Consider the following 25401-nt stretch of genomic DNA (forward strand, 5'->3'; position numbering starts at 1 on the left):
ATCTTAACCAGACACATAAGTTCTAAGCCTAAATTAGCTCTTTGCAAGCGAGGACTGTTTTTCATCCTCATGCCCTTGTGGGGACATTGGGTTCATGTAACTGTGCACACACACACACAAACACACACACTTCAAGTCCAGCTGAAGCCTTGGAAACACAAGCTTCGCTGCCACCCAGTGGAAGCAGAATGACTCTACACTTACAGGTAGACCAGGAGTCCCCGGATCGCCGTCTATGCCTCGCTCCCCCTGCAAAGAGACACATCATGATTGACTGTAGGTTTGTGCGAGTTTGTTTACACACGCATAGCTTCATAATGCGTGTGTGTGTGTGTGTGTGTGTGTGTGTGTTTGCAAAGGATAGATTGAATGTGTGTAATGAGAGTGTGTGGACTTGTGTGTACGTGCTGGTGTGTGCCAGTCCATGTCTTCATTCTGTGTGTGTGTGTGTGTGTGTGTGTGTGTGTGTGTGTGTGTGTGTGCGTGTGTGTGTGTGAGAATGGAGAAAAGGTCATGATTACCACTAGCAGCCAATAAGAGAAACCCGGAGAGAGAGCGGATAGGAATTGGCTCGCAGTGACCTTTAACAAACCTGACTTTTTATCTCGTGTGTGTGGCTTTCCAACTACATCCCGCAGAACTGTAACACACTGCTCTGCTTTCTCTGCTCCTCTGAGCCACCGCGCTGTCTTCCATTAGAGCACGTAAGGAGAGAATCAGAGCGTTGTTCAATTTGAGACTGATGCCGACTTCACAATGGCAGAAGTGTAAAAAGCTGCTGCATTGCTGAGGCGTTGAATGTAACCGCGGTCTTCTATTAGACTCGATTGACTTCTTCCACTTAATCTAACGTGCCGAAGTTACTTAAACAGCCCACATACCCTAATCACCGCTATGATGAAAATCAGTGCAACATAATACATTCAAATTAGTACAGCAATGCTGAATCACTAGAATAGTTGCTGCACACATCTTTAATTGCTGTAAGTGTAGAGTCAGACATTTTCTGCTCTGCTCTCAGAACAGGCTGGTCAGAAAAATCCGCACTAAAATTAGAGTGAGGAAAATTCTCACAGTTGGGAAGCTGGAACTGGAGAACATTTGGTGCTACTGCCAGAAAAAAAAATGGCTTAAATGATTAATCAGTTCGCTGATAAAGTTTCTGTTCATTGACTAATTAATTAATTGCTTTAGCTCTGAAAAGAACAACCAAAGTACTGTTTCAACAAGAAAAGTGTTGTTGTCTGCCTGCCAGTCTGCACCTAAAGTTTGCTTTGTTTTATGTACAAAGCATCAGAAATGTTCACATATATTGCATATAGAGAGAGAAAGGAAACTAGATCACACCGCTTGCCAAATTCTAAGAAGATTGAAACCCACTTTAATGCTTCCTAATCACCTGTATAGATCTGAATCACTACAGTAGTAGCAGCATGGCAGACAGCCTGATTCGGCTTCTGATGGAGGTCTCCTGTTAAAGGGCATTGTCGCCAAGTGTTGCTCAAGAGGGAAGGTTGTCAGGTTTCTCTCTATAAAACTATTAGGTTTTGACCATACAATGTAAACTGAGATGACATATGTTATGATTTGGTGCTATTATTTGGTGAAGGTGAACGTGGCAAGAAATATAACTATTTTCAGGCGGGAACAAAGAGGAATCACAACAATGCAGGTTTCCAAAGAATGGGTGTTGCAGTTTTTTCATGGTGCATTTGATACATAGGTTTGAATTCTTTTATTCCTCGTGGCAACATTGAAATTAGAAATAAACTCTGCAAAAACAGCAAGGCATCTCTCTCCTCCGTGTGACCCAGGGACCTGTTTCATCAAATATGCAACATGCAAGCTGTGCCTCATAACATGAGTGAATTCCTCTGGTGTTCATTCTGACACATTTAAAAAGAAATACCATGTTTGCGACCAGAACTTGAAAATCCATCTGCAAGTTATCAGCTTGTTTCCCGGCTGCTTCCTTTCTACTGAGTCTCGAATTAAAAAAAAAAAAAAAAAAACTAAAAGTATTCCTTAAAAACACTCTAAAAAATTCAATTAAAATTTAAATTAAAGCATTTTGTGTCGCCTGAAGCTACAGTATTTAATCAGCCACGGTGTGATATTTTATTAATGGTCGATGGTTGTTGACAAAAAGGGCACGAGCTGTAAGTGGTGATGGAGCAGAATACATTTGCGATTCATTTATTTTTTAATGTTTTCCTTTCTGCACATGGACTGTTGAGCTTTTTGATCAACTCTAACATTGAGGATTTTGTCACTAAATAATTATTTGTAGTTAACTAAAAAAAAAAAGGGTTTATTCTTACTTTTTCTACAGTGCAGAACAATGTGAAAGATAACAAAACTAAGAAACAGCAAACATGCGTTTATGTTGTAAACAAAGCAGAATATATTTCATATTTTAGATTTAGCTTTGCATACGAGTCAACATATGGGAACAAGCTTTCCAGGTAACAAGTCAGTCTTGCCAAAATTCAATAAGTGGAATTATTTGGCTTCTGAATGTGTTGAAGAACGTCGGCTGTGCTGTGTTGTGTGTTAAACTACAGCAGCAGAGAAAACCACTCAGCTGAGTAAAGATAAACACCCCATCACTGCTTTAACACATGAAGGTCAGTCAGTCCAAGAATGTAAGAATTCAATGCTGTTAAGTTGTTTTTTTTATGACGAATGCTCCCAGAAAGGAAGCCCAAGAGTTCCCTCTAGAGGATTTGTTCAATAGAGTTAGCAATAGTCAAGTTGAGGTAGGTAGAATTTCTTTGGCATCATTGAGCAATAATTCCCTGCTAACCTTTAAGCCATTTGTAATTAAATTGATATGGGAACAAAGCGGGCTTTGGCATCTAATCCTGGCTCAAACTTAAGAGTTTGCTGGTGACATTGTTGGTGATTTATTCAGAATTCAGTGCACACTTAACCAGCATGGCTACCGCAACACCCTGCAGCGACTCATCATCTCATCTGGTTTGAGCTCAGTGGGACCAGCGTTTGTTTTCCAGCAGACAATGCTCTGAAACTCTCCAGGCTCTCCACGCATCACATGACCTGGCCTCCAAAATCACTGACCTGAACCACACTCATATGGTCTGTGATAAATTTGACTGCAAAGTGAAGGGAAAGCAGCCAACCAGTGCTCAGCGTATGAGGGAACTCCTTCAAGACTGCTGGAAAAGCTCCAGGTGACGACCTCAAGAAGAGACTAAAGAATCTTACATTTAACACATATTTTGCTTAACTTGCACCGCTTTACATTGCATGACCTCATTTGTCTTGTTTCATTTTTACAGTTCAGATGTTGTCAGTTTTGTTCTATAATGTAAACAATATTAAAAACCCTTTAACAAGCAGTTGTGTCCAAGCTTGGGACTGACTTAAACTCATGACCAAGTGCACAGAAGAAGAAGAAGAAAAACCTCCCATCCATACCTGGTTTCCTTTCGGGCCAGTCTCTCCTCGTTCCCCCTAACAAGACAGCACTCAGCATTAGAACAGGTCCACCTTACATTCAGGTGACAGTGAGACATCTAAATAACAAGATGCTGTTTGAGGAGTTAATAAGAAAAATAACATCCTGTCCTGTTGACTGCTTCTGAACAGCAAACCAAACAGCATGTTCAACACACTGATCTGGATCAGGACTGTTTATTCTGCGTTTATGTGCCTGAGCATGCTGCTTTTGATGTGTGAAGGACAACCTTCAGCCCCATTAAAATTAATCATGTCATCTAAGCACAAAATAAATAATACATCAACAAGTATGTATTATGTTAGGCTGTCAACATTTCCTCAGTACAACATGTAAATCATGTACACTGCTGACAGCAGCGCTATAAATCATTCATAAAGTGTGCCTCTGGTGCCATTCGCAGACTTCCTTAAGTGCAAATAAAATCATGCAGGTTTGTCTGTTTTATTTTATTTCTGTGTGTTCTTATTTGAGTTGACTCCCACCTTATGGCCTTTGAACCCTGGCAGCCCCATGGAACCGGGCTGCCCTGGAAAGCCCGACTCGCCCGCTGAGCCCTGGAGGGTTAAAAGATTGTTGATCATTGGCAAAAGAAAAGAGCTGGTGGATGCTGTAGCTTTTAAACTAGAGTGGAAACCAGCAATGTCCATCGTGTGTTTGTTTGGAAACTAACTTAGTTTGGGCTTCTTTATCTAGAAGATAAAAAGAGAAGTGCTGAAATAAAACCTTTGCAAAGTGTTTTAAAAGTTTCAGGTGTGTGTGTGTTTGTGTGTCTGCCTGTTCCGTCTCCTGGAACAGCCTTTAATCAAAGCTGGTTAAATACAGGTTTTACAGATGTTTGAGTGAAAACTTTTTAAGCACTCCTTTACTCGTGAACTCATCACTTCTGAAGTAACACGAAGGATGGCACCTTGAAAAGAACCAAAGTTACCTGTAATTATGTAGCGCAGCAGAGACAACTCAGATTGTTTTTTAAATCACATTTGTGGGTGTAAAATGACATTTGTGGGCGTAATTGCTCAGAAACATGTCACTTAACAAACAAGTGGCATTAAAAGTGTAGCTGTCACTCATCAGGAGGATACAGACTGCAGGCTGGTTAAATAAGTACAGGCTGACAGGATGAATCCCACCACCGAGCTGAATTCTTTCAAATGCTCACCTTTACGTGGGCGACAGGGTAGGCTCTGTGGGACCGAGGAGTAAAGGCACAAATAGTGTACATGCTATCCGATACTGACTCTTTGTTTAGACAAACTGCATGAAAGTTAACTTATTCTGTCATCTATAAATCAGTTATGGTAGAAATGTGCAATTCTTTTGAATATATAAAATGCTTTTCTAGTTGTTTTCTCAGTTGTCATCATAATGTATAATGTTTTTGTTGTTTTTTTTAAATTTATATAAGAGCCTGATCACCTACAGAACCCAAAATATGATTTACATTATCAGATAGGACTGTAAAAACATTATATAGTAATTTGTGCTGCTATTGTAACATTTAGTTGTATATTTATGTTTTGTAAATTTGGAAAAGCAGCATTTTTTTTGCAAACAGCCTGTGCATTTAACCATCTAAATAACTTGGCTGAATCCAGCATGCAGACTGAGCCCTTGAAGCCCAGACTTTGAGCTGGCGATGAATCAAAACTGCTAAAACTCAACCCAATATTTTTCCTCATGTCTTCATAGTGGTTCTGACATTTGCTAGGTCTCCATTCAAGTGTAGCACAAGTTTTAACCAAATTTGGAGAAAATCTGCCGAGTAAAATGCTAATTAATGTTTCCATCTTCCATCATTATGCAAATGCTTAGGAGCTGGCTCGTCACGATAAACAGCTGGGGATGCTGTTTGTGCAGTCGGTACGATTAAACCATTGCATGATCGAAAACATGACATTTCTGTTAGTTTTATGACCCTGAACCCAAAACTCCTTTTCTTTAAAACATCACAAAAAATGACACAATTCCATCATAGTTCTAAACTATAAAAACAAAAAGAACCATTAGATTGGATGAAACAGGTGCAACATATGGTCCACCTGAAAAAAATTCTCAATGTACGTGTCTCATTCAAAACTTCCATCCATCCATTATCTATACACCACTTAATCCTCACTAGGGTCGCGGGGGGGCTGGAGTCTATCCTAGCTGGCTGAGGGTGAAGCCGAGGGACACCCTGGACAGGTCACCAGTCTATCACAGGACTACACTTAGAGACAGACAACCAAGCACACTCACATTCACACCTATGGACAATTTAGTATCACCAATTAACCTCAATATGTTTTTGGACCTTGTGGGAGGAAGCCGGGGAACCCGGAGAAAAGCCACGCTGCACAGGGAGAACATGCAAACTCCACGCAGAAAGATCCCAGATGTCCTCACCAGGATGTAAACCGGCAACCTTCTTGCTACGAGGCAACGATGCTAACCACCTTGCAGCCCTCATTCAAAACTGAAAAAAATTAAATAAATAAAAAATTGTTTGCACCAGATTTAAAAAAAAAAAAATCATGGAGGCCTTAGCTGTGACCAACAATCTGAGTTTTCAGGTGAACTGCAGGCTGCATTTACACAGACAACAAAAGAGAGAATAAAACATGCTGGATCAATAAATAAATGCAGCATAGCTCAAAAGTGGTATTCAGAGAAGGAAAGTTGCCACCAAGCTGTTGGAAACTACATTCAGCATGGTGAAACATCCATCTAAAGCTGCTGAGCACAGTAGTGTGAAAACTTCAGAGTTTGCAGAGGCTGTAAGAATGTCAATAGTTCAATATCTGTGGCGTGTAAAGCCTACATGTTTTTCCGGTGTAGGTAACACCTGCATTTTTTGTTAGCTTTTGTAAAATAAATAACCAAGAAATTCAAGTTTCTCTGTTATGACTTGTGTAACTGTAATTGTGTCGTACTGTACAGAAGATATCCTTGACTTCTCTCTACGTCTAGTCATGGCTGTGCTGTTTCCATAGAAGTGCAGGGCTTTATGTTACAGTGAAAAATGAGCCCACAGTGAGGAAAAAATGTAACAAGAGCAAAACAAACAAACAAAAAAATATCCTTGAACTGTTTGCAGGGGGTTAATGTGAAGACTGTTACAGCCAAACATCTGATGATTTTGTCTGCTGCTACTTTTTGTTGCTTCATGTACATCATCATGTATTCCCATCGCACGTAGTCTCAATTTGTTTTCATAGATATGCCAACTTCTCCACCTCAGCCAAAACCTTATTTGTAATATTTCAATATCTTCTTTAATAATTCCACCGAGGGTTTTCTATATAGAAATTGCATATAAATATAAATATACTAGAAACTGTGTGTAGGTAGATCACAACACTGTCATGAGCTATGGGTAATCTTCCAAGTGGTGAAGACTGAAGCCCAAACACAGAACATCTGCTTAACACCCCTTGCAGACTGATTAAATTGCGGATGAGGACAGCCTCCAGCCCTTGTGGACTTCCTGGCGATGTGCACATTAAGTTCACAACTCTGCAAGTGAGGTCTGAACATTTGGATGATTAAACAACGAGTGCACTCTTCATGGAAGTCAGCTACCTTGTTTCTTCTTATCTTCTAATTAATTCATGCCTGAAGTGATACACACTGAAACTCTGTTTGAAGAAGTGTTTTTTTAAGGTGAACTGAGGAAATAATGGATACATACAGCACTGTTTTATGTTCATATTCACTGAGTCCACTGATGAACCTTATTGGGAATCTTTCTGGGGACACACAGAAGTACATCTGCCCATTGAATTCTAGTGTTGATGCATCACAGAGCAATTCAGCTGTGGTATGTCATTGTTCACAACTCACGGTTGCCATCACAACAAGTAGCAGACGATCAGAAAAGAATGGCATTCATAGACTGGTCGAAATCGTGAGCCAAACAGACAATATTATTCACAGAACAAACAGAAACGTGGGCTACAACCTACATTTCGAGCAACAGGGAAGTGAGAAGTGTGATTTTGAGCTGAAGAATTATTTAATATGTGAAAGAATCAACTGTCATATGAGTGAAAAAGGAACATGTAGAAGTCAGGCTCCACTCACCTTCTGTCCTGGTGGACCAAGAGGACCAGCAGCTCCAGGCTCGCCACACGTTCCCTAAAATAAACGACACACACACATCTGTCTGATGGTACTTCTGAGATCCTTCTTTTCACCACATCATCAGCGCTAATCCAGATCTTAAAGCTGCATTTAACATCACAGAGACCAGCACACAGGTCACTGAGGGCATATCTGAGCAGAGCTGCTATTTGCATTCATATAGGTGAAGCAGACACGTGCAAAGGATTGAAGTGAAGTGGAATGTAAATCACAGCGCGCAGTGATTAATGATTATCCTTTCAGCCAGTCCCATTACTGGTCTCTTCCCTGTTAACCTGCCGTGTCAATCACAGCAGCGAATTTAGAGGACAGACAGCTTTTCTAAGCGAGAGGAGTGTCTTGCTGTCGGGGCTAACGTGGAAATGTGAAGCATTACGAATCCTGTGCTGCTTGGAAGCAGCATTTTGATGCAGCAGTCGGTTGAAATGGAGCTGATTATGATCATGTTCATACAGTCAGCTAGTTTAACTAAGAACTGAATCAGGAAAAACTGCAATACTTGGTTCTTCTTCAGGAGTTGAAATCTCTGCTGGAAAATCTGTCGCTGTTCTCAGCTGGCTTTTTTGTGTCTTGATGGATGTTCTAAAGAATCTTGTGTTGTCTTTGGTCTGGCTCTGGAGCTGTACAGGTCTGATCTGCAGTCTAGTTTTCCCACCAATCAGTCAAGTGTTTTTGTGTTTCTTGTTTGTTTCTACTTTCCTCAACCCTCACCCCACCCCGTCGAGGTGGATTGCTGCCCTGCCTAAGTCTGGTTCTGCTGGAGGTCTTTTCCTATTAAAAGGGAGTTCTTCATCTCCACTGCTGCATCAATGGATTGTCGAGTTTTCCAGGTATATTTTTAATGAGTCTTAACTTGACATTAGTCAAGGTGACCTCCATAATTAATAACAATATAAGCCCCTTTAATATTTAAATGTGTTTTGTAAATTCATAAAGCCAATCTTATTGCTCTACTGGAAAGTACTTTGGCTCAACAGCTGTTGTTTAAAACCTGCTCGGTGGTTTTTGCATAGACCTAGAGGGATGGGATGGACCCCAGGACGATTAGCTGATTGCTATGGCATTCTGCTAATAGGGATCTTTCAAAAAAAAACAAACAAACAGTGACTGCTGTTCTATAAAGGTTGTGAGAACTTGTTTTCAGGCTAATCACATCAATATTTACTATAATTATCTTGTTTAGATAACTGGCAAATGATTACAGTCGTATTTTTTTAGCGTCCAAAAAGGATTACTGCACTTGCTGCTAAGACGTGGTGAACAGGGACGTGGCTCTGTGTTCTCTGGTATTTGGTGCTGATGCGCAGAATTAGTAAAAGAGAGCTGAGCAAACACGTCTACGCATTTTAAACCAACCTGCACTTTTCACATATTGCGTGTTCCATTTGCAATCAGAGGCTCAATTTAGACTTCAGAGGGGGTTTAATCAGCTGATGGTGAGGCTTCCTTGCAGGTGTAAATGTAAGAATCGGCCAAGAATCTTCAGCTCACTACAAACTGTTGTACAAAGCCCCACTTAACACCATCAATCGAAACTCTTTTACTCGTCAGGATGTGCATAATTGAACATGTCTATTGATGTTTGCCCACTGACTAATGGAATCGCCCCTTCATCAGGTGACATTCTGCTAAAAACAGGCCTAGTTTTGGTTCTCAGAACAACGTCTAAGAGGTCATTTTTACCATCATATGCATGAAACTGCCATCTTTCACCCCCTCCTCTCCTCCATGTTTGTGCTGTGCATGTTGTGCTGAGTACAAGGATTCCAAAGGGACAGGAAATGTGCATTTCAAGTTCAGGGAAATATGAAAATGTCCTTGTGCCCCTTGTGCTTGTCTCTGTGAAGATGAAAACCGTGTCCTTAGAGGGGCCCTCCACCAGTTTTACAAATAAAGGTCAGTTTAATGTCATTTGTGGAGGTTTTTTAGAGAAAAGTCACAAAAATGATTTTTGTTTTCATTTGTCTCTACCAATTTCATGCAATGACAAATCCTATCTAGCCGCCTAATGAAGTAAAAAAAAGTGTTAAACTTCACTTTGCATAAATGTCTGAGAACAAAAGTGTTTTCTGGAGGAGGGAAATACATGTACACACACATCAACAGTTCAAATGTGCACCCTTCTTGGCAGGATGGCATTTATCACATATTCAGAAACACCTACATATTGATTCCAAACAAGTTGACTCCCTCTCAGCAAAAAATGCAGTTTTCTCCACGGGAACATCAAGAGAACAGGCAGGGAGGGGGCAGCATTAGAGGAGACTGAGAACAGGCGAGCGGCTGGGGAGCAGCAGGCCATTAGCATAATAACTAATTATAACGTTCAACACACAGACCTTGGGACCATCTCGGCCGATCTCTCCGGGCGGCCCCCGGGGTCCCTGGACTCCCTGGACAGAGAGAGATATTGAGGGGAAGAAGGAAAAAAAAAAGGGGAGAGGGATGGGGCGGGAGAGGAAGGGAAGGAGAGGGAGAGAGAGAGAATGAGATGAAAGAGACAGACACAGTGCTTTAGGCTGAATGTGACAGAGTGCGTGACGGCTTAGTCAGGAGGCACTGAGGGAGAAATGAGATGGCTCAGGTCCACTCGCAGCAAAAAACACGCACTCACATACAAACTCGTGCAGCCGCGTTTGCACACTGGTGCACGCAAACACACACACACAGTTTGCATATTCAACAAAGCATTCTGCTGTATCAAGAGCCCGGGCTCGGAGCTGTGTGTCAGTCGCTGTATCTTCCCACATGCCTTCGCCACAGAAAAAATACACACAAATAAATTCTCCTGTCCAGTTATATGTCTGACTGTAAGCGAGAAACACACAATAGGAGGCGCTTTTGAATAAAAAGCCAAAGCAATAAAAGCCAAAAATGTGAATACCCAACATGGGTTTAATATGAATATTATTACACATCAGTATATTTAGAAATACAACTCCTATGAATACAAATCAGCCCCAGTTCTAAATATGTAATGTGGAATATCCTGTCCTACTTTAACTTCCATTCACCTGGTCTACTGCTGCTTAGAAAGCCAGCTCACCTGGGTCAGAGTCTCTTTGAACAAGGAAGCCCACTGGCCTCATGTGGATGCTTCATCCTTCAGTAGTTTAATGTGTACATGAAATATGACTTTGACAATGAAGTTCTACCTTTAATAGCTTTATATTCTACTTTCTGTATGAGTGGCAGTTCAACTGAGTTGGTATTTAAGTTATCTTTGCTGAATCATCCATTCAGAGTTTTAAAAAAAAAGAAAGAAATTTATCTGGACCTCCTGTTGTCAGAAGTTAACCCCAACCACAACTTGTTTAAAAGAATGGACTGGAAACCCAATATACAAACCACTAAGCTGATTATTCCTGGTCATGTCAGAACCCACATTTCAACATACTGGATGCACTTCAGTAATATTTTAACACCTATTCTGATATGATAGACCTACACACATCTCCATGAATGTGAGAATTAAAGAGCACAAGTTCATCATCTAAAATGCTCTCTGCTGGTTCCGTCCTTTTCAAGTAAAATGACGTTTACCTTGTGACATGAGACTGATGTTGTGGAAGAGTGCATCTTCACCCAAACAAACTTTTCCCCACTTTAACTTTAAAGTATTTTTAGTGTGTAAACTTAAGAAAACAGCAAGTTAAATGAAACTTAAGTCACAAAATGAATTATTAATTAAATGAAATGATAATGGTCAGACACAGAATACAAAGCTCAGCCTCCTGAATGAAAGTCCTGTGACTTACACCACCTCAACCACTCCAGCCTCCTTATGAAGGTGTTTTTAAAGTTGAAAAATCAGAAATTAACATTATTGCCCAGACGCCAAAGGACACCTAGTGCAAATCTCTGAGATGGCAGCAACTTTGACAGCTGGAAATGAGAACAGGTTGGACATCCAGGTGAGGCCTACGATCACTACTACCTGTTATTATTATTATTTAAACCAATTGCACCCTTTTGATTAAGAGGAAGGCTTATATCAGAGTTTTGTTTTGTGAGTATTGTAAATAACATGAGGTATGTAAACTTAGGTAGTGTTGAAAAGCAGTAAATCTTTATCGGCAGCATTTATTCATTGAGTGAGAGTCTTTAATCATATATTATCATATATTTATGTTACGATCGAGTTTTCACAGCTTGACGTCTGAAAGATTTATGTTGACCTTAAGCTGTTTTGAGGTAACAAAAACATTTTATGCTAAAACAATCCAATAGCATGTTTGATAGTGTGAAACACAGCGAATGTGGCAACAGATGGATGTGGAAAACATGATTCCAAGTAATAAGAAATATGCCATCATGCGTCTGTTGATATATAAGAAGCCAAACTGGAAGCAGGCGCATTTGAAATGCCAAATGTGATTGGTGTCGCCTAGGTCAACTGACAGTTAGTTGGAATTCTATGTATATTTATTATCACATGATTGTAGGTGGTTGCCTAGATACAAGGGGTGTCTCATCCTGCCCACAGACTCAGCTTCCCTCCTCCCTCTTGACTTTGTGTGTGTGTGTGTGTGTGTGTGTGTGTGTGTGTGTGTGTTGTGTCTGTATGTGTGTTGTGTCTGTATGTGTGTGTCAGATAAGTCAGAGGCCCACTGCAGGCATAACGTCATAGCAGTGTTCTGTTATACTGACAGGAATAGAAAGAGGAGGATGAAGACTAAAAGATGAAGCTTGCGGTTGTGGAAAGGTGACCTCTGTAAAGCCTCGCAGTCTGATCTGTGGAGTAGGCTGCACACGCTTTTAGCTGTAGCACGGCTTTAGTGTAAGCATGAGCCAAGCGCAGTCTGAAAAGGATCACGTTTGAATTAAAACGATCAATTTTTTAAACATGTTGGATTCGGATACAGACAAGACTCTCCGCTGTTTTCTGCTGAAATGTTGGTTCAAGGATATTTCGCTTTACATCTAAGGAGTTTTTTTTTAGCACAATAAGAATGTGTCCTTATTTAATACGCTGTTAAATCGTCACTTCACAATTCAGTGAATCCATTCCTTGCTACATCCACCTGTATCGTCTCATTTTGGCCACAAGAGGGCAGCAGGACGACAAACAGAATCCAATCACCAGCACAGAGCTCTGTGTGTTCGCTAAGCTCTGCTGTAATTGCATCTCTCCATGTGTAATCTTGTTTACCAGAGGGGGGTGTCCATTCTGTGTGTACAGCCATAACCCCACACACACTCAGCTGACTTTTGGCCTAGATTAACAAGCACTCACTACCTTAATGACATCGCTAAATAAATCAAATGGACTCATAAGGAGCCTGGGCTAAATTAATGATCTCATTATGAGCCCACTGCAGGGACGGTAATGTGAATGTGGAATTCAGGAGATTCCACACAAAACTACACAAAGACAAATGTGAAAACAGGTGGACCCTGATACCCACTGGTTAAAAAGGTAACAACTGAGAATATGCTTTAAATATTTGGATCCCCGAAGGGGTAATGGGAGATAAATGGGCATGGAGTGGAACTAGATCAGTAACATGATCCCTCATGGAAAGTCAATGTGGGCTGACTGTATGCATGAGACCAGCATGTTAAATTGACATCAGATTAATGGAAAGCGCTGGAAGTCTAAAAAGGGGGTAGAGAGAAATGTGCTACCTCCATGTTGTCAGCTGCTTCTTTTCACCTGCCCGCAAAGAGCTTCACCCGGAGGGAGCTAAGGCCTCAATATGCTTCAAAGTAGGTCATAGGAAGTCTGAGCACATCCAAGCTAGAAATGTTTCTAGCTGTTCTAAATGGCCACACTGGAAGGTGAGGCAAAAAAAAAAAAAACATCCTAGTCTTCACACTCTGTTTCCTTCCAGTCCTAACACCATGGGTTGTGTTGGTGGACATACTGTTATAAGAATACTTTGGATAGTCTCTTGTCAAAGGCATTCATGGCGTTCATTCAGTTGTATGCATAAAATGTGAAAGAAGTAGCTGTGGAAACATTACAAGTGCTATATATATGTTATTCAATGATCTGAAAAGCACTTTGCTTGATGTGCACTTAGATCTTAATGCATGGTAGGTGATGCTGTCCCCAAAGATCGCTCTTCCACTCTGAAGGTTTCTGTCTCTGCTATCCTTGTATCGTCTGTAGCCCTTTATGGCTTCCCTGCCTGAACCTGGTTCTGGTTAAAAGGGCTTTTTTTTTCTCATCCCACTGTCGCCAAAGGGTTTGCTCAAAGGGGATCATTTTGATTTGTTGGGCTTTTCTCTATAGCATAATATTGCATTGATCCTATTGTGTGAAGTTCCCTGAGATATCTTACATTGTGAATTGGCATTAAATAAACAAACTGAATTGCATTGAATTTGAAAAAAACACTTCAACACTTTGCAGCAAACTAAAAGAAAACTTCTACTAACCAGCGTTCCGTTTGATCCAGGTGTACCTTGTGGCCCAGGTAACCCTTCCTGACCCTAAAAACACAACGAAGAGCAGAGTGTGTTAGTGACTTTAAGTAACCAATAATTGTGACACAAGTTGCTTTAGAGTCAGATTTTACCGGAGCTCCCTGTGGGCCAGCTTCACCAGGAGGTCCCCGGGCACCCTGTGGATGACAAGCACCAAACAGACATGATCAAATGATGGTAATGAGCCCTAGTCCACCAAGATTCAAGTGACACTGATACAATATATTTTAAATGCTGAAATTATGCTGGAAAATGTTCTAATTTTTTGTCATTAAAATTGCTATTCATGAAAAGGGGGCACTGATCTTTAATCTGGTTGTGTAGTCTGATTTTCAAAGACTTTTTCTTCAGTAGAAAATAGTTCCACTGTGTACTGTGACAATGTATTTGCTTGACTGAGTGAGTGAGTGTCGGTGACAATGTTTAAATTTATGGTTAACAAAGCCTTGAAATTGCTGTCCATATGTAAAAACAGACCAAAGCTTTGCAGTGATTTAAAGTGACTTACAGGTTTGTTTCCTTCCTGTTTCCTGGCCTACTGTCTATTGTCTTATTTTATATGCATTCAAGTTGTATAGAAGTTCTGTGCTTGCAGTATTTGCATTGTGCTTAACTCTCTCTAATAATGAGACACTTGACTCAAGACTTGGACTTTTGCTCAAAGTGAAAGTGGTTGCTTTGCCTCAAATGATATTGCCTCATAAGTCTCTGCTGTCCCGTGTGTGTAATTTGTGCACAGAGGCCTCAGTATGTAATTTTCCAGTATTCCGAGCGCCTTTAGGACTTCCCATCAGTGCCAATCTCAAAGTTAAGCTTGACAACTCCTCCTTTACATTGGAAGCAGCAGCTGATGGAGCAATCTCACCTCAAGCTCCATTTACTCGCTTAATTCTCTTAACAAAAGTCTGTGCGATACGGTTGAAAGCTCCAGAACAAGCAGACAAGTGAACCTTGAATGGGGATTGTTTGGTAAACTGCTGTTTCTGAGTCGAGAATGAGACGTTCAGCTCACATAAGGTTCCACTGTGGTAAGTGCAGCTGTCTGCATGAGCTGCAATCGCTTGTGTGTTAGCTCTTTTATCCACTAACGTGCCTAAATGCCTCATTTAGAATCTATAGATAGGATTTTTCACCACCACTATAACATAATCAAATACAACAAAACACTACCGCCCACGAGGAGACATTTCTCCTTAAAGCCAGTAGAAGTGTTTTTGCTTCAGACCTCCTAAAGCAGAATTATCCCTGACTCTGCAGTTAAGGGTGCGTACTGTCTTTTGTTACCGCTGGAAAACTAAAACTGGGATTCATCAGTAAATGGGATTTTCTTTTTCTTTTTTTTCAATCATGCTCTGTGAAACTCTGCTGTGTCTTAACCCACACTAAGTGTTTCGCCTTGTTCGCCCTCCTGAGACTTGACTTGACAGCCTTCTTTTCATAGGACTCTTATTGATTGGAGTTGTGCTCTTTATTTAGAATTCTGTCTCTGTGATGAAGTTGCTTTTCAATATCTCAGAGAACAAAGCTTGATGCATTGATCTTCTAATGGTGAGGTAACTTTTGGTCGTGCTTTGGATACAACCGATGTAGCTCCATGCACTGCCACCTTGCAAACCTTCATGCTGAGAAAGCCCCTCTTTTCACAATCAGACTTCTGATGCATTCATTTAGTTCTGATGCCATGTTTCCTATGACCACAATGCCACTTAGCAAGCAATGTTCTGCTGGAAACTTGAGACACAGTCATATTTATAACAGTTTGCAGGTTGATTAAGTTGAACAAGCCTCCAGTGAGAAGATCAACTCCAATCTAAGTCTCAGTAAAAGGAAACAACTCCAGGAAATCAAATCTTTGTGCAGAGGAATGAACATGTTTACTGTTACTAATCTGCTTCAGTTTAGCTGTTGAACTAGAAATAGAGTCTGAAATAGTGCTTCTTCGTTTACATGTCAGAAAAAAAAAAAAAACCCTTCCTAAAAATATGACAGATTTTCCATTTCAGACACTTGGACCTCTACTGTACACATGGAATGAACAGCCACAACATTAACAACAAGTGAAGAGAATAACACTGATCATCTTGTCACAGAGTTAATGTTCTGCTGGGAAACCTTGGATTCTGACATTTATGAGGGTGTTACTTTGACACATACCATCTACCTAAACATTGTTGCAGACCATGCACTGTATTACATTTTCACTTTTTAAATCATCAAGCACTGACACACTTTCACCCTTGTATTTTTTATTTTTCGCACTAATGCACCTTTAACATTTTTGGTTGTATACAAGCAGGTGGTTGGATCTCGTATTCCAGCTGTGTGTTTCCCCATAATATAAAGGTCTGTTACTACTTTTAAGTCCAATAATGTGGAAACTATACAGGTTTGACTTGAGCAGGTAGATATGAATCAGGGGTCACATCATGCAGTGAGTTGTCATGTCACACATTCTCTATTTGTCAGATGTTAACTTGTGATTTAGGGATGACTTTGGAAAAACATGCTTTTGAAAGAGCAGCTCTATTGAAGCATTGACTCCCCACCTGTCAAATGGATAAATGGATCAGGGATCAAATTGCTTGTGATTCAGACTATGTGAACCTGCACTGATGATTCCACTACAGATAAGTTTGCTGTGGGTGTGTGTTTGCAGTGCGTGTGTGAGTGCCTGTGATAAAGTAAACTAAATGTAATCCTCGGGATTTAAATAAGTCTGCTAGATCTGGATATCAGCAGGTGTCTGACATGGTGGCTTTACTTCAGTAACAACATCAGAGCTGTTCAACATCAGAAAGTGCTCTCTGTCTTCTTTCCTAATCTTTCTGTCCATTTAAGATTCAGGCAATGTCACATTTCGGCATCCCATCAATCATACTGATGAACAGAATTTAATTAAAATATTTGTCAGATGGTGGAGGGAGGAAATGTTGAGTTTCTGTCAGATTTACGGGTGATTTGGAATAATCAACACTGAACTATTAACCCTGAGCTTTTCAGAGACCACTGAGAAAACTCTCCAGGTGATGCTTGCAATATCAAACGCATCAGTTTTCCAGGTAAAAACAAAAGCCCCGATCAGGGTGATAATAAATATTTTAGCCCCAAATATTCCCAAACACAGGAAAGTGAAGCGGGTCCTGCATCCTAACATTCGTCTCAGTCATCCATCTCTCAGCAGCGTACCCGTAAGCCTGTGGGTGAGTGACGATATATGATCTTTAGCACAACCCGGTTATCGAAACACCATCATACCTTCGCCCCGAGGTGAGCAGAGGGCAGAACAGGGAGAGGGTGGTGGGACGACAGACGAACTGAGAGGCCAGAAGAGGCAGAGAGATGAGAGGCGTAGAACTGCTGCAACTAACTGGAATTTTGTTTCAGCTGAACAGAAGCGAATCGGTTTAAAATCAAACCTCAAAGAAAATATTACATCAGCAGTAACACAGAAGCACATAAGCCCCAAAGCATTCAGTCTAGTATGTTGTAAAGTATATCTAACGAGTTTTACAGACTCATTGGTTGTTGCAGTTTGGTACCGTGTTATTTTATGTACCATCTCAAATAAGAACTGGACAAACAAGCTTACGTATACATATTTGTTGAAGGATATATTCCTGGTCATAGTACAACGTCTAACTGGAAAAGTCCTTCGGGAACCACTAACTAGCTCTGCGGTTAAGCAGATAGCAAGTTCACAGTGGTGGTTTAAAAATCGTACTTGTACCAGCTGCTGGCTTCTATTAAACCAGATGGTGTCATGTTTCAAATAATGATAAAGCTTTGGACTTTCTTCCATGAAAGGTCAAGCAATATAACTCTTTGCACCTCGATGAATAGATCCTCAGATTGTGACAATTTTGAAAAAAATAAATAAAAAAGCCTATTTCCATGTGCTTTATAACCCATTCATCCTTTTCAAATTCAGTAAGAACTCAAAAAGACTTATTTTGCTGTTCATTTATCAAGCTAATTTTTTTCTTTTTTTAACTCACTGTTCACTCACAATCTGGTGCCAACTGGTAGAGTTTAAGCAGTTTTGCAAAACAACTATGGGGTAAAAACTGTAGTATTTAGATGTTTAGACTGATTGAGACCATTCCAAAGAGGCTCAATGCTGTAACTGCAGCCAAAGGTGCATCCACTAAATACTGACCTGAAGGAGGCAAATACTTATGCAATCACTTATTTTGACATTTATAATACTAATTATTAACCACAGACTGTATAAAAGATGGACGTAGCTACCGTGACATCAACCGTTGGTTTCTGCACTGAGAAAATGAAGCCAGGGTTTTGCTACTTCCTGGTTGACATCTTGGATTTTTGGAGCCAGTGACGCAAAAATCGTCGGAGGGGGGCGGAGCCATAGGAGCAGCGATTGGTCAGACGGATTGAGAGGCAGGCCCTCTCTGCCCGCCCACATTTACCGCCTTCTGCTCGCTTCCTCTGCACCGTCGCTGCCGACTGTCAATCAAGCCAGCCACGCCCCTTGCCCCGCAAAATGTTGACGATGTTTAAAAAATTCAGTATTGATTTATTTTCAGATTGGCCACCTGATCTCTGGATTTGACAATGAAAACTAATAAGAAAAAAATCCTGAGCTGTAGGAATGCAGTATTTTGTGATCTGTGATCACTTCTTTTCCAATTCCAGTCTATGGGAGCCAGGGCTTTTTGGAGCCAGCAGCTAGCGGACGTAGTGATATTGCAGGTTTTTGACACTTCCGGGTTGGCTTCATTTTTCGGGGCCGGTTGCAACACTCATCTTTTATACAGTCTATGTTGTTAACAATACTTTGGGGCATATGCTTGCACTTTGACATTAAAGACTGTATTTTTTGTGAATTCCTGACCAAAAAAAAGCCAAATTATAGGTGATCACGATGTAATGTGAAAACCAATAAAAGGGGGAAAACGTCCATGGATGGTCAATACTTTTTTTTTGTCTGTACACTGTTTTCTGTAAAGCTTTTGATGGATGCAAACCATAATACAACTCTACATGTGTCACAATCAGGCCTACCCACCCACCAGGTTTAGTGGGTCTTTGCTGCAGGGCTCCACGCTCAGGACCCCAAAAGTCCTCTGATTATTCACTATTACTACGATCTTGATTATTCACAGACTCGCATCACTGGTTATCAGTTACAACAGGTCCTTCATTCTCCAGCGTCTGTTTTTCAGTGTGGCAGGTAACCACAGAAAACAGAACACCGTCAGAATATCCGTCAAAGCAGATTGCTTTTCCCTAACCAGCAGTCAGAATAACAAATCTACTGAGTTGAGCTGAGAAACAGAGAAAATATTAATGATTCTCTAGCGAGCACCAATGATTTATCGACATTTTTTGCTTGAAAATAAAACACAGTTCATTTTGTGCATTTCAGCTCTAGAGTAACAGTTCATTTCTGCCCTGGGGACCGTCAGGAGACTCATTGGGTCATGGCCAAGTAACAACAAAAAATGTTTTATTCATTATACCAAGTCAGATTAGAACACCGCTGTATTCTAGTTTCATTGTATAATGCAACAAATGACCTTGATTTAGCTTGAATACGAAACGCCTTTTCTTCTCACAGGAGTTTTATGTAACTAAAAAATGTCTGTGTGCTGATCACTGGAGTAGTTCGCTATATGTACAATCAACATACTGTCCAAAAACTCTTAAACTGGTCTATTTATATATTTTTTACTCCTTTTGAAGGAGGATCTCTGTGCAAAAAGACAAAATACAACAAAAGCAATAAGTGATCTGTTTAGACTCTCATTACATTTGTAATGAGTGTGGGCATAAAACACTTGATCATCCCTTTAAACACATCAGTCTATAATATCTATATACATTATTCAGTACTGTGACACTAGACAGTCGACCCAGCTGATAAAAACATCATTCTGTCTGTGTCTAAGACTGTGTGATAATCAGACACTGAAATGAACATGCAGACAGTTTTATGCAGCTTCTGTTACAAGGCAATAACAAGTGGGACAATGGCATGTAGTAAAACTATTTACAATAATAAAACCTGCATTCAGAGTTTAAATTTCCCAGCGCTGCATGTAAACATCAGCTTGATTAAGAAGGGAGGGTTTGGCTCTGGGATGTAGTGGGGAGCTGCTCAGCACGCGATGCTGCCTGCTGCTGGAGCGCGTACAAAGGTCTGGGTGTGCTCACATGTAACTGTAAATGTGGGTGTCCAACTACAAGCTGAAAGACGGCATGTGCAAGCGCTGCAGCAGCAAAATACATGATACTGGGTGTCTGGATATCTGCACTCAGGGCTGTGCAATTAGTAAAGACAGGAAAAACGAGCTTCCCAGTCTGTATGTGTGTGTGCATGTTACATGGACTGTTACTCTCTGCCTCCTATAAAACGAGAGGGAGTGTGGCTGTGATGAGTTTACCAGCCTGACATTTAGAGACACAGGATGTGTAAGTGTGTGCATTTAGTTACAGCATGTTGTTCCAAAGAGCAGCCTTTTAGCTCGAGGACTTGAAGTAATAAAATTTCAATATAAATAAACCTGACTTATATTCCTGTCTTTTTTTTACTGCCTGGTGTAAAAGTACAGTCAACCTACACTTAAGTCACACAAAAACCACCTACGTTGCAATCTGTGTGCATAGCATCGAGTTACTCAGAGAGCAAATTGCAGGTTGAGGGGTTTTTTTTTTGTTTTTTTTTAATTAAATGTAGTATTAGTATTTATACTTTTTTATTTCTTGGTGTTAAAAACAAGTAGATATTTTGGAAATTACATTAAATTTATGAATGTATTTAAGTCTTTTCAATTCCAAAAACATTATTTTTCTTGACATTTTGAGTTTATGCAAAAGTTACAGGTTGTTGATGTTATTGTTCATTAGACAAAAAAAGTTCATGCTGTTGCAATTTTTGTTATATTTTAAAAATTCCAGATTGTTTTTCTTTACGATGCACTGCCGCTGTGCACTAGTAGGTAGTAGTGAATCTGGGCAGGTGTGATTTAATGAGCTGTTCTCTTTTTGTAGTTTTCCCTTGCCTTCAAAATGTGTCATTATGGTGAATTATTGTGCTTGTACAGGTTGTACAAACTCCTGCCTGTAAGGACACTGGGGCTGCATTAAGCTAGCTTTCATGCATGGATGTGTTTTGTGCAGGGGAAAATGTAGGATTCCACTCCTTCATCTGTACCCAAAAGCATAGTCATGTGTAGTGAAGATTAAGTTCCAGATGTGTGAACCAGGTGTGAGACTGGCAGCAGGTGCACACAGCTGCTTCAGTTCCACCATCAGCAGCAGCCACCTGGAGCAGTGGCCACAGATCTGAGATTCAGCTTGAAGAAAACCCAAAGTGTGGGCAGAAAGTCTTCTTCCTGTGACAGTCACTCACTCACCAAGTTCCCCTCTGGTTCTCCTCACACCACTAATTAATCTCTCACTGATGGCTGTTTTTTCCTCCTATGCCTTGTCTGTTCCTGCCCTCCTTGACACCTGACAGGCTCATAGTTATAGAGGTGTGATCCATCATATGCACATGAAAATAGATTTTCAAACTTTTTAGTACCAAAATTATAGTAGATTTATATTTGTTGTCATTAAACTGGACCTTAGTGGCTTCTCTCACTTTTGTGACATATAAAACTTTGTTACAACAACAACTTCAAATGTCTCTGTAATGTATTCAGACTTTTTTTTCTTCTCCAAAATCTAGTTTCTTGTTTCTACTTTTACAAATTTTTCAGTGGGTCACCTACATGACATTCCAGAAAAAGAACACTTACATTTTGACCTGCGTTCATCCACATAATATTATATATATGTGTGTGTAGTTTTGTCTAAGTATAGAATTATATATTTTCTGCTGAATGCACTTCTGTATCTTTGATGCTGCCAACATATCCTCAGTGCATTGAGTGTGGGCATCTTATCTGTGTCTGCAGAATGTACACTGGCAACTTTAAAGTGCCAACAATGATTTTAGAGGTTTTAGATGATTATCTGTCACCTCAACCACCCCTCACTGTTTCTCACTCCACAGAACAATGTGTTGGCTGCTCGCCTCTTTGTGTAACCTCACATAGACAGGTTTGTACGTGCGTGTGTGTGTGTGTGTCTGTGTGTGTGTGTGTGTGTGTGTGTGTGTGTGTGTGTGTGTGAGCTTCACAATGGAAAATAGTAAAGTCTATTGTTGGATTGTTGTTGGACTTCCACTGTGACTCTTCTAGCAACATAATACTGTGAGTTTGGAGATGCATTTTAATCCGAACCTTTTGTTTCAAGTACAAGTCAAGTTCCGAACACACTGGATCCTATCAATGCAAATTATGTCACACGCATTGTTCTGTTTTAAATTATAGTTCAAGGCCATCTGACAAAGCTCCCTCAGGAGCCACAAAAGACAATGTACATTAAAAGCTGAGGAGTACCCCAAGTGACTAGGCAACTGACTTTGACATTTATAATTGGTGGTGTGGTCTTCAATAGTCAGTATAAATGTGTTTCCTAAAAAGAAAAGTTCTCGGTGGAGCCTTGCTGTTCACCACCGCAGGAACTTGGAGGCCAATTGAGGGCAGGCTGAACTTTTGTTACTCTAACAACTACAGGACCGTCCCTGAGGAACCTCCCTCTAGTCTGTTTTAAAGGGGAGAAATAAGTACCTTCTCCAGGGGAGGTACTTCTGAGAGAGAGACAAGTGGCAACTTTTCTGCCCTCTCAATGTCCTCGTTGAGTAGCAGTGTCTCTCTAACACTACCATCAACAATGTCAAATTTGTCACATAGGCTAACATAACAAACGTTTATTGTTTTATTTCCTACTTGATCATAGAAGTGGAGTTACATCCCATAACTGCTATGCATCATTGTTGGAACCTACACTGAAATGGAAACAGAAAAGCTGGAAGGGGCAGTTCACAAATAATCAGGGCACTTTGCACCTACCACAAGGTCCTGCAGTGCAAAGATCTGATTTCTAGCAGTAATATGAAGTTGTTTCTCTACGAGTGACTCCCTGTTGTTCTCTAGCAGGGAAATGCACTCAACATGTTCAAGCTCAAGGATATACACATTGAATTGTGATGAATAAATGTAAACATATCTTTTCCACAGGGTACCTTTAATTTGTTCTATGGAAAACAATTGTTTCTGTCGAGTCTAATTGGCACAACATTCTGCTTCCAGCATCGAGGCTTCAGAGAGAAACATAATCAATACCGCATAAGAAACAGAAAATCTGTTTGACAGGTAGAAATATGCTTTCTGTTTTTCTAGGTGGCTGCCCCGAGTGATGGTGTTTGCATCCCTGATAGTCTCTGCAAACTAATTTATGTGACAATGTGCACATCTTTCAGCAGAATATAGATTTTTTTTTAAAATGGCAACCAATATTTTCAGTACATTCCAATGCATTTATCTGGTTGGTGTTACTGGAATAGCGTCCGTGAAGCCGATGAGTTCACTTAATGGAACCTGACTGCTCGTTGCTCATATTCAGACGCAGCCTGAGGACAACTTTGCCCATTTCATGTGCTCTCGTGTGTGTGTGTGTGTATGTGTGTGTGCTCTGATGTATTTGTGCTGCAGTTGCGTGTGTGTGTTGTGGGCAGAGGGTTTACTAGCACACAGCAGCATTTAAAAGCAGCAATTAATCTGAGCTCTTGTGTTTATGTCCTGATTACACTTTCCTTCAAATCTTTATGGGACCACTTACAGTAGAACATTTTGCCTCGTTATATCAACAGAGTGCTGAGTTCACTGGGAATACGTTCTGTAAGCAGCACTAAGCTCTCAGTCAATTACGCTCTAATGACTTCTATTAATACAAAGATGTACCCGTTTATTGACTGTATCATCTGTACTACATATAGTCAGTATGAACTCACCGGGGCACCTTGGGGTCCAGCCTCACCAGCCAGTCCAGGATCTCCCTGTTCCCCCTGAGGACACAACAGACATGTCAGTACCTTCCACTTTACGAGAAGTTTTATAAATGAGTTCTACGTGATAGCATTTTGTAGTAACACACATGTGTAGTAGGACTCCCCGACACATGGAAACACACTTCAATGTGTAAAATCAGTGGAATTCCCTTTTAACAAGAGCACACAGTCCAAAAACAAACCTGTGCAGTAGAAAGCTTCATTCAACTACAAAGAAAGTTCTGCTTGACTCCATGTAAAAGTTTATTGTCCTTATATTGTGTGCAGTGCTCCACACAGGAAAGCCTTCTATCTGAATCTAAGGGAGCTGTGTTGATTTGGCACGTCGTGAGTTAATCTCCTGCAGCGGCTCTGCTCTGACGCATGGCCACGGCCTGCGCAGCGAGTGCTGTGGTCAGAGATCTCACAGCGAGCCGACGGCTTGTTAAACACGAAATGAAAAGCAACAAACAAACACATTTTAAGGCCACAACACAACATGCAAATAAAGTTTTAACCATCTGCAAGACACCAAAAACCCCCTCAGACCTCTGTGCACTGTTTAACTACGTTTGCTGACTGCGTTACGATTCAAGTGGTATGTGAACCGGTTCCAGTGTGGACCGCTGTAATATACAGGAACTGGCAATATACATGTGAAACAAGCTGTAAAATGTATTCTGGTACTGTAGGCCATTCATTTGTTGAGTTACATGATATTTTCCCTGCAGAGCTGTGACACAGATCTGCTTATTATGCCAATGTATGGTCAAAGAATGCGTTGATCTTGACATTGCTGTACCGTTCCATCACAAACACAACAGTTCTTAAGTTTACTTCAGCCATCAGTTAGAAGTTGTTGCTCTATTTTACTCTTTTACTGTCACTTTAACTTGCTGTCTCTTAGTGGTTGAATATTTTATGTTTTTTTCTCTCTTTCTTTTAAACAAATCTCATGAAAAAGACTAAATTAAAATGTATTTGTATCCATCTCTCAGTAACTATAACTTACCTCGCCTCTTTGTGACTCTCCGCCTCAAGCCCACTGCTTGGTATTGTAGACATGAGCCTAATTTAAATAATGCCACAAGTAGTGTAAGTGCTTTTAACTTTAAAAAAGGCTCACAATGAGTATTTGAGGCTACGGGCCAGGCTAAGTGCGAATGAATCCAAATAAACCACAGTGTGAGAGTTTATGGTAATGAATTAACATAGCACCCAGTAAAACAGTGTGACTCACTGATGTGTTTTTAATAGCTTTTGGACATTTTGAACATTGGAGCTCTATAGCACAGACTAATAAGATACCAGGCTCTGATCCATACACATTATCCGATACTAAGACACATCCACTGTTGGTATATCTCCAGATTTATCCTTTATTGCACATTCCATGCCTCTCTTTCCTACCTAACATTTCCAGTCTATAGCTACACTATGCTGCACAAATCGAACTAGAGGC

General features: G+C 40.5%; 1 protein-coding gene across 1 annotated transcript in view; it reads right to left on the reverse strand.

Annotated features, from left to right (window-relative positions):
- LOC103365391 (collagen alpha-1(XXI) chain) overlaps positions 1-25401 on the reverse strand; it is a 68017-nt gene that overhangs the window by 14862 nt on the left and 27754 nt on the right. Inside the window, exons 19-24 of the mRNA XM_008292819.1 lie at positions 23904-23957; positions 14131-14175; positions 14017-14044; positions 9946-9999; positions 7547-7600; positions 3967-4038 (exon numbers count right to left, since the gene is read on the reverse strand). Coding sequence (XP_008291041.1) covers positions 3967-4038; positions 7547-7600; positions 9946-9999; positions 14017-14044; positions 14131-14175; positions 23904-23957 — 307 coding nt within the window. The remainder of the gene's footprint in view (positions 1-3966; positions 4039-7546; positions 7601-9945; positions 10000-14016; positions 14045-14130; positions 14176-23903; positions 23958-25401) is intronic.

The sequence above is a fragment of the Stegastes partitus genome, unplaced genomic scaffold (assembly GCF_000690725.1).
Source record: "Stegastes partitus isolate 25-593 unplaced genomic scaffold, Stegastes_partitus-1.0.2 Scaffold835, whole genome shotgun sequence".
In the NCBI taxonomy this organism is placed as follows: Eukaryota; Metazoa; Chordata; class Actinopteri; family Pomacentridae; genus Stegastes; species Stegastes partitus.